General features: G+C 36.8%; 1 protein-coding gene across 4 annotated transcripts in view; it reads right to left on the bottom strand.

The window, feature by feature from the left end:
• Window positions 1–1,062: 1,062 nt before the first annotated feature.
• LOC135767158 (uncharacterized) overlaps window positions 1,063–10,148 on the bottom strand; it is a 72,823-nt gene continuing 63,737 nt past the window's right edge. For all 4 annotated transcript variants that reach the window (XM_065276808.2, XM_065276809.2, XM_073815022.1 and 1 more), the window contains 9 exons: window positions 9,316–9,399; window positions 9,096–9,206; window positions 7,332–7,481; window positions 7,064–7,222; window positions 4,807–4,890; window positions 4,559–4,705; window positions 4,197–4,355; window positions 1,803–1,901; window positions 1,063–1,706 (listed from right to left, as the gene is read on the bottom strand). In XM_065276808.2, coding sequence (XP_065132880.1) covers window positions 1,574–1,706; window positions 1,803–1,901; window positions 4,197–4,355; window positions 4,559–4,705; window positions 4,807–4,890; window positions 7,064–7,222; window positions 7,332–7,481; window positions 9,096–9,206; window positions 9,316–9,399 — 1,126 coding nt within the window. In that variant the 3' untranslated portion in view covers window positions 1,063–1,573. The remainder of the gene's footprint in view (window positions 1,707–1,802; window positions 1,902–4,196; window positions 4,356–4,558; window positions 4,706–4,806; window positions 4,891–7,063; window positions 7,223–7,331; window positions 7,482–9,095; window positions 9,207–9,315; window positions 9,400–10,148) is intronic.

Here is a 10,148-nt window from a genome sequence, read left to right as displayed (position 1 = left end):
AATATTAAAAAATATTATAATTAATATAAAATTACATTTCTGAATAAAAACCACAACATTTAATGAATACCCTCCTCCACATTGTCCAAGCCCTGTCCAGTTCCCCTCTGCCACATTATAATTAAATACATTTTTAAATACATAAATGTCCAGTTAGTAAATTGTAGAGTGCTGTATTCTACAGCTAAATATTCACACACAAACACATCTCAGGCTCAATGTTTTATTTAGGGTTTGAAATATGAACACAGTGTCAAAGCTCTGACAGCCAAAATGGGGCGGTAATTAGCCTACTCGCATTGTCAGCTTTGTTGCATTACATTTACTTCACCAGCAGATGGTGGTGTGCATTTTCTGTTTGAATGAAGCTTTGAGTAATGAACCATTTTCGACAAAATTGTATCGGAAAGCAATAATGCTTTGAAACGCTTCATTTGGCCATCACTACATGGAGCCCCAGTCCGAGGGATATTGACAGTCATGTTTAGCTTCTTCTATTTTCTAATGATTGCTCCAAAAGTGGACCTTTTTTCACCAAGCTGCTTGGCAATTTCCCCGTAGCCCTTTCCAGCCTTGTGGAGGTGTACAATTTTGTCTCTAGTGTCTTTGGACAGCTCTTTGGTCTTGGCCATGTTAGCAGTTGGATTCTTGCTGATTATATGGGGTGGACAGGTGTCTTTATGCAGCTAACGACCTCAAACAGGTGCATCTAATTTAGGATAATAAATGGAGTGGAGATAAACATTTTAAAGGCAGACTAACAGGTCTTTGAGGGTCAGAAATCTAGCTGATAGACAGGTGTTCAAATACTTATTTGCAGCTGTATCATACAAATAGTTAAAAAATCATATATTGTGATTTTTATTTATTATGTCTCTCACAGTGGACATGCACCTACGGTGACAATTTCAGACCCCTCCATGATTATTAAGTGGGAGAACTTGCAAAATAGCAGGGTGTTCAAATACTTTTTTGCTTCACAGTATATATGAAAGGGGGAATCTTCTTAACCACCACCAATGTGCAGCATCCACCTGGATGATAATAAAATGTAACCAGACATCCATTGTAGATTTTCTTTATTTCATTATCAAACAGAAATATATTTGATCCACAACATTTTCATCATGATTTTTGCATTTCACATCATAATTTTATCAGTAGTTTCAGGACTGGCCCTTGAAGCTATGACCTAAATGAGGACATGTTGAAATGAACTTGGGCCTCATCACATTTAATCACATGTACTTATCACTTTACAAATCTTTGTGGTCATGTCATTCATCTTTTGTACAGTAACGGTTGACACACTCAGTGAAACATATGACTCTGTGTGTGTCATATATACAAATCACAAGAACTGTATCAGCTTAAGCTATCAATACTGAATCACTGAATCTGGGTGCATGTGCAGTTTTTTGTGTTATGTTACTCATGGGAATGAGATTTCTGCTGTCACCCAGTGGTGTCATCACATTAACAATTCCTGTGCTTATTTAAACCAAGTATTTGTTTCAATTATAGATTTGTATTCTTCCAAAATCATCCTAAATCTTTAAAATCAGTCTGCTTCTTACTCCAAGTCAGAAAATTCAATAAATTCAATGTCTCCATCAGATTCGCTTTCATCTTTCAGAGAGAACATCTTTGTTGAGAGAGAGTTCTTACAGAAGGTGAGTTCCACTTTCTCACTGCAGGATGATTTTCTGGAGAAAAAACAAACCAAAACTATTTAACTATTGAATGACAGTAGGCTATGTTAATTCTTTAAAAATATGTTTAAATAAGGTTGTATAACAGACCCTGAAATCATTATCATGCAGTCTGAATCGATCTGAGAGTTCTGCAGAAGTGCCGCATGCTCTTCCAACACCAAACCAGCATCTTCTATACAGTTACATCTGAAACAAAATTAATATATAATACACAAATTAATATATACACATATATCATAAAGAAATACATAAAGTGCAATAAATTGTGCCATGTAAAATATTTTAAAGCAGACATATCATGCTTTTAAATCTGTCCTTTTTACATATAAATCATCTATTTGTGGTCTATGTAAAGCGAAACTGCAATGCTTGGGTCTGAATTCCTCATTATTATAGCCCCACAGGCCCCCTTTCTACCCCTTTTCTGATGTGCATCTGAGAGCAACTCGTTTTGGTACTGTCTTTTTAAATGCACGTCATAACCCTGCCCCCTCTCCAGGTTGCAGAGGTGACACTCGGTTAAACTCCACCCCGTTCGGCCATTTTTGTAGTTTTATAGCAGAGATACGATTATCTAGCGGCACAGAAACTTTTTATTCACTCGTTATTCACAAAATGTCAACAACGGAAGACTTGTCCATCCAGCCTTATATGTTCGCGCCAGAGTCGGAAATGGAGCGAGATGAAAATGAAGACGACGAACCTGCAGAACAACGTCTTCATATGGAGGTATCGCAATGTTGTGTTAATGCCGGCTGTTTTTTTTTTCAGAATATTAACAATTATAAAGCTGACTATTATTCTTAGTTAATCGTAAATTGTTGTAATATGCTATAACTTAATCCCGGGTTGATGACCACATGCGACATCCGCAGGCTGCAGCCTTCGGATTGAGAAACAGCACTGCTAAACCATGACCACCGTGTACTTTACTGTTTTTAAAGTTATTTACAGCTTACCGAAGTGCTCTGCTCGTCGTCTCCAAAGATAGAAGTAATTGACCCCTCAATCAGACAAATTCTATCGGCAAATCCTACTTTATACTGGTGGAGGTTGGTGAAATAGTTATCCTTGAAGTGCTTCGCGCACTAAAAAATGACATTTCCGTGAAAAATAAAACTCAACCAGGCACAGGTTCAACAACCGAACATTTTGATTTACTCTCTCGTAACTTCTGCATCCTTGAGCTTGGACTACAATATCGCAGCGAGAAATTGAAAATGGCGGATTGCTCGTAGTGTTGGGCTGGAAGTCGATGTCCTTATTTAGCAGTTCCGCTGCAAATACTGTGACGTAATTGTTCAAAAAACGTAATAGATAATAGAAAAATCAGAACCGGTTGGAAAATATGACCAAAACAGAATATAAAGATATCAACAAAGCACCTGAAGAGACTAATTTCAACTTTTATGTACTTCTAAACACTACAAATATACAACAAAATGCATTTAAGAGCTAAGAAAGTGGATTTAGCATGATATGTCTCCTTTAAGAGACTTGTTGCATCTAAACATTTTCTTTTATTGAAGAGCCACACAGATACGTCCACGTAATACGAACACCTTTCATAATAATCTCCGCCTACAGCCTTGCCCGGGAGAAACAAAAACTCTGACCTGCCCACACAGACACTTTGGCTAGTTAGTGTGTAAATTTTATATCACTCTGGTAATGAAAACAACACAAACTGAAAACACAAAGGATGAAGATATGGAGAATCAGAATTTAAAAGTACTTTTTCAATGAGGGATTTACAAAACGTTTGGTGATGAAAGATGGTTCAGTACCCACTTTATTTGGAACAACATGCGTCTCCTAACCACAACCTGTAAGTATGATTATTACATTGGGTTTTTTTTTTTACATTGAGTGTTCTAAAATGTCTAGATTATTGTAATGTATTATCAGTAAGCTGTGCTAGCAACGCATGTTGCAGTTAAGCTGTGGCCCGGTTAGCTTAAGTTACACTTGCTTAAAGCAACACTATGTAGTTTCCATGTAAAAATGACTTACAGCTCCCCCATGTGGTTGAAAAGTGCAACAGTGCCTGGTATCAGACACTCTTCTGCAGGCAGGGGGAGGGGCGGGGCTGTGTGCTCTACCCTCCACCGCCACTTTCAGAGTGTGCTTGTAGCAGCTAGGAGGCTGCTCAGGTTGCAGCAACAGTACAATTTGTCCAGTTAAAAGTTGTTCTATCACTGAAATAATTTTAGAGACATTATTTAAAGGTAAAAAACTACATAGTGTTGCTTTAAAGGTCTCACTCAAAATGGCACATGTTGTGTTTTGGTACTGGTATGCTGGTGACCACCAGCTAAACCAGTATCAAACCAGCATAGACCAGCATAATTCCCATGCTGGTGTGATGCTGATTTTTTTCTGCAGGGTAGGATGCTTAAAATTAGCATCTTACTGGCTATTTAAAGTGAATAAGAAAATACTTTATAAACTGTGCTCTATAGCAAACAAACATCTTATTACCTGAACTCCTGAAGACCTGGACAACCTTTAGCATGTGACAAAATCCTTTTCACCCACTTATCTGTTAGATTGCCAATGTTCACTGTGACCTTCTGGAGATCAGGAACAGAGAACAAGATGGCCATCAAACTACCCACATACTCTTTATGCTCTTCACCGCTGGATAACATGCAAAAAAAGAGACATCATTAGAGCTGTATGGTTATTTTAAATGACATTGACAGCAAAAGCTTTTGCGCATTAAATTACACATGCATATTAAATACATGTAGTATTTTAAACACAAAGAGAAAAAAGCAAGCAATTGAAGAGCCAAACTTTATGTGCAGGTGTTTAATGATGAGTTATTATTTAAGCCTCACTTCGCCTTTAAACCTTTAAGTAAGTCCAGGGTTTGAAGGAGTTCATGTCCATCCAGTTTGAGAATTGTTGAACATGGTGATGTAAATGAAATGAATGATGGTATCGTTCTGGTCTTTCTGTGTGCTGACGAAATGTCAATAGTGACCCTTAAAAAGATGCACAAAGTCACATTATAAATAGTTTATTAGTTTATAAGATGTGTTTTATACTGCTGTTTAAACACTGATGAGTGTCAGAACAAACTTACATGGAGTCTGTGATATTTTTGGTGATGTTGATAGAGGAACAAACATTAAGGTCGATCTCTCTCCTGTTATGGTCAACCTGCAAACTGATAAACAGGCAAAACTAGACATACTATACATATACATTTTGTCCAAAGCGACTTGCTCTAATTGCTTCTATTGTTACCTCATTTGCAACACAAGAACAGCAATATATAAGTGCACTAGAACATCAAGTCTAACACAGTATACATAGCCAAGGGTAAGTATTTTTTAAGGAGAGAAAACGTAAAGATAAGGTAGAAAATAGAAAAAGATATTAAGCTCTGTATTAGTAAGTGGGGTGTTGGTGTAAGAGATGTGATTTTTTTCCCTTTTTTCGGATGGCACCACAATCCGTCGCTTGGTGGCAGAGCACAGGGATCAAGTGTGTATATAAGTCTGTGTCAGCGAGGGAAGGTAAGGGGGTGCTGACCCAGTGGTGGTTTAAAGGCCAGGAGCAGAGCTTTAAATTTGATGCGAGCTGCTATAGGAAGGTAGCCTGGCTCCGCCCTCCTACGTGCTTCCGTTTATTTTTCATTTCGCTTCAGCAGTACGTCTGGGACTGCTCTATAGAGTTTCGTTTTCTCCTGCAAAAATCTGCAGGACCAATCAGCGAACAGATGGGGGTGGCTAAGAACGATGACGTTGAGGTCGTGCGTCAGTTTGAGTTGTAGTTCAGTAATGGCAGCGGAGAAAGACGTGAGAAAAGATATTTGGTCCGCTGTTGCAAAACTGCCGAATATACAGAAGTAAAAGCCGGAGCAAGAACCAGGTTTGCTAACTTTTGTTTGTCTGATTATTCTGACTTGTTGTTTCCGGACGGTTTCGGTGCATGATATACGTCACGACCACATGTTAGGGATTGGCTTTGGCAGATCCTGAGTGACTCTGCGCAGATCCAATAGTTTTAAACTTCAACAATGGACCCTCCTTAACGGAAGTAACGCTTTGCAATGGAGCGTGGCCAGACTCTCTGTACAAATGAAATGAATGTACGAGAGTCTGGTTATACCAGGCTAATAGGAAGGTAGTGTAACCTGACAATGAGAGGAGTGACGTGCGCCCTCTTTAGTTCATTAAAAACCACTCTTTTAAGAAGCTTTGAATCGAATCACCAGAAGATTCACTGTTTCAAACACTGTTGTGATCATGGCTAGTTTAACTTATGTGTGCTCACTTCATTTTTTTCTCCTGCTGTATGTGTTTTGCGCAGATGCCGCACACACGTCCATGACCATGCTTTTTCGACCATCGACAAGTTTTATAGATTTTTTATTATTAACAATTGATTGACAATCAATTAATTGTTAGCATCTCTAGTACAAACACAACTGATGCATTTCTTTTTTATTTACATTCATAATAAAACTGATCTGAAATAATTGAAAACTAAAGTAGACACTGGTTTGTGGGTTCACGACACCCCTTAGTGGCAGCCATTGTGGTAATAAAACATTGCAAAATCGCAATGACGTAATAAAGCCTGGTTTGCTAAAGTCACATGATCTTCCCAATTTGATACACGCTCCAAACCAATGATTCGAAACAAAAGATTTGTAAGGATTTTGAAGCTTAATGAAGCAGTGTTTCAAAAGTGGCTATCACTGTGTGTAAGCCATCCTTGGATTCCTTGGGATATTTATTTTATGTTTATTCTGCACAAAATGTAAGACGCAAATGAAGACACTCCTCAAAAACAGCACGCTGAGAAGTGTGATCATTCTCTTGTTATTGGTGCACAATTATTTATCTGTTAAAGTTTTAGGAAATAAGAAGAACTAGGAGATTTTGCACGCTAAAACTTCTTCCAAACCAACCATCCACTCACAAACAAAACCCTTTATACCACAACAAAAGCCGACACGCAATATTTTGTACATTTCTGTTGAGTTTGTTATTCTTTGTTTTTTCTTGTTTATTGGGATTATTGAAAATAAGTCGCTGATGTTTTTGTTTTTTACAGTATGTCTAATGTGCCAGTGGTTTGTGCGTCGGGAGTGCGCAAGGAAGTTACGTTTGCGCATGCATGCTTTGAGAATTGAAATAATCTTATCATAAATTCACTTCGTTTTTAACGTTTTTTTTTATTAAGTCACTGAGTGTGTTCTCAACCTAAACTTTAAACACTCACACAAGTTAACGCTACACAGTTAATTCCTAAATGAAATGTCTTTCATCTCAACATTTCATCTCAATGTCTGGACTTTTTAGCTGAAGCATTGAAGGAGTTTCTCTTACCAGATGTTTTGAAGATTTAAGCACGTGTTACACATGGAGAGGATCTTTAGAGCCCAGTTTTCAGTCAGAGTGTCAGTGAATAAATTTAACTCAATCAAACCCGAAACTGAATCCAGGGAGTGCAGCAGTTCATCTACACGCTCATTGAACAGCGAGCTCCTGCCAATGCATAAAAAATGATTAAGATTTACACATCTCATTCATGTTTAGTTAATATATGTCAAAGATTTAACAGATAACATTTATTAAAAATGCTATAATGTTTTACTTTGTAGATATCCCTTTGCATTGGTTATACGCCCATAGGAAGTCTCTCCAGTCCGTGCTGGGTTTTCCTGAGGTTTCAAACAGGGTGAGGGTTATGCATGTTAGAGGCGACTGTGTATCTGGACTGGAAGCAGTGCATTTCAAAATGATCCTGAAAATCAGTAAAACAATACAAATAAGTCAACTTGTGCTGTATGCAACTGTATTAAAATAACACAATGTGTATAGTGAAATATTTCAGAGATTTTTAATGCTTTTATTTTGAAAATGAGTAAGGGGGGGTTTGCTTAGCTCCAAATTTTTCCCAACACCTAGAATTATAATAAACCAGATCTTTCTTAGGCTGTTTATCAATTCCACATCCGGGTATTTTCATGTGTCCTCTATACTTGCATTCTTGAGCATTGGTATTGAACTTTGAATGTTAATGATGATGTAGAGCGAGACACAAGGTTGCAAGATCGCTGAAAATCGCATATTGAAAAACAGCCTTAGTGTTTATAATTTACAAATCAAATCGTGATTTATAATTTACAGGTTTAATTTAATGTTGTTTGAATGTTTATGTAAATGTGTTTTTTACAATTTTTTTTCAGATGTTTCGACACAAATACTAAAGAAATCTTAACACTTTTTAAAAGTTATACAAACTGCAAAAAATTATTTAGATACATTTACTTTATAAGCAAAATGCCCATATTATTAATAAAATAAATAGATAAAAAAAATGTTTGCTTGTTTTAAGGATAAAGTTAATATCTTGGGTCATTTTAGCCAGATCTTAGGTGAATTCATAAGTACTTTACAAGTTGACTAATTTGTATGAATTTGTATGAAGTTAATCATACAAAAACATTCAATTATCATAAAAAAAACAATAACAAAACTTCAAAGGTGCAGATTTTGAAAGCATAATATCATACTTTTTATTCCACTACATTTCACATTAAATATATTTTAATACTTAATTAGTTATATTAAAAAACTCAAGTAAAAGTAAAAATGTATATAAAAGTTAAAGCATATATATATATATATATATATATATATATATATATATATATATATATATATAAGATAGTACTGGATTTTAATGTATTTAAGTATTATAGATAAAAAATAGTTTTTATGAAATGTAGTCGGTTAAGAAGTACAGTATTATGCATCGAAATGTAGTAAAGTAAAAGTTTGCCTAAGAAAAACACTCTGACAAAGTTCAGGTACTTGAAAAAATTTACTTGAGCAAAGTAAAAATACTTGAGTACTTTACACCTCTGTGAAACACCACCCCTAACCCCAACTTCACAGGGGCAAAAGCAAATCCTACAAAAATGTACAAATATGGTCGTACAAATTAAATTAAATTAGCCACCTCGTAAAATACATACCAACTGCCATGAGGCATCTTGACGTAATATAGTGTATGTGCATTTTGTATACAGAATATCAAATGTACTAACAGTGCATCAAGTTATAATATCAGTTGCTATCAATGTATAATAATTGATCATTTTCTGGCAATTGCTACTGTACTAGCAACTGTTTTAAATAAACTCACTCCAACAAAACCTAAAATAATCAACAATTAGGGTTGCATAACGATTAATTGCACCACATTTGTATATGCAAGGAATAAATGACGATGGGCCATTGAATTATTAGAAAAAAATGCACACCTGAGGTGGTGATGCGGCCGCGACGTGGAACAACATACAGGCATATACAGTATAAACATAACAACAACAAAATGAAATTTGTTTCCAACCTCCATTTACTTGCAACGTCACTTCTTCTGCTCACTTTGTGCATCCAGATATCTGTGCAGAGGATCTCAGATGAACAGAAACGCTTTGTGTCGTCCAATTCATCACAATCGCTTCAAAGACAAATGCCATGTATAAGTTTCATTTGCATGCGTCATTAATCCCAGTCTGATGTTTATGGGTGTGATGATGATATCAGATAAATAACCAACACTGTTTCACCTGCTTTCATTGCTGCTGTCACTGAGAGATGAAGACAAGCTCTCTTCATCATCACTATCCTCCACCTGTCCTGCAGTCCGAAACCTGGAGACACAAAACATTTCATTAAAAGCAGTATCATTAAATATGCATAATCTTTTTGACTTTGTTTGTATTTTTTCTATAATGAAAGTGAATAAGGGTTGATGCTGAACACCCCTGACCGAAAGTTTACTGCATTTTGGAAGGATTGTTCCAGTGCACCTATGCAGCCATTGTGGGGGTGGCAAGAAAACATCCCCCACACCATTACACCACCAGCCAGCACAGTGGTAACAAGTCATGATGGATCCATGTTCTCATTCTGTTTACCCCAAATTCTGACTCTACCATCTGAATGTCTCAACAGAAATCGAGACTCGTCAGACCATGTAACATTTTTCTAGTCTTCAACTGTCCAATTTGGGTGAGCTTGTGCAAATTGTAGCCTCTTTTTCCTATTTGTAGTGGAGATGAGTGGTACCCGGTGGGGTCTTCTGCTGTTGTAGCACATCCCCCTCACGGATGTGCGTGTTGTGGCTTCACAAATGCTTTGCTGCATACCTCGGTTGTAACGAGTGGTTATTTCAGTCAAAGTTGCTCTTCTATCAGCTTGAATCAGTCAGCCCATTCTCCTCTGACCTCTAGCATCAACCTTTTTACACCATTCTTTGTAAACCCTAGAAATGGTTTCTGTGAGAAAATCCCAGTAACTGAGCAGATTGTGAAATACTCAGACCGGCCCGTCTGGCACCAACAACCATGCCAAGCTCAAAATTGCTTAAATCACCTTTCTTTCCCATTCTGGCATTCAG

The sequence above is a fragment of the Paramisgurnus dabryanus genome, chromosome 6 (genome assembly GCF_030506205.2).
Source record: "Paramisgurnus dabryanus chromosome 6, PD_genome_1.1, whole genome shotgun sequence".
NCBI classification, from domain to species: Eukaryota; Metazoa; Chordata; class Actinopteri; order Cypriniformes; family Cobitidae; genus Paramisgurnus; species Paramisgurnus dabryanus.
This window is presented reverse-complemented; position numbering and strand designations above follow the sequence as displayed.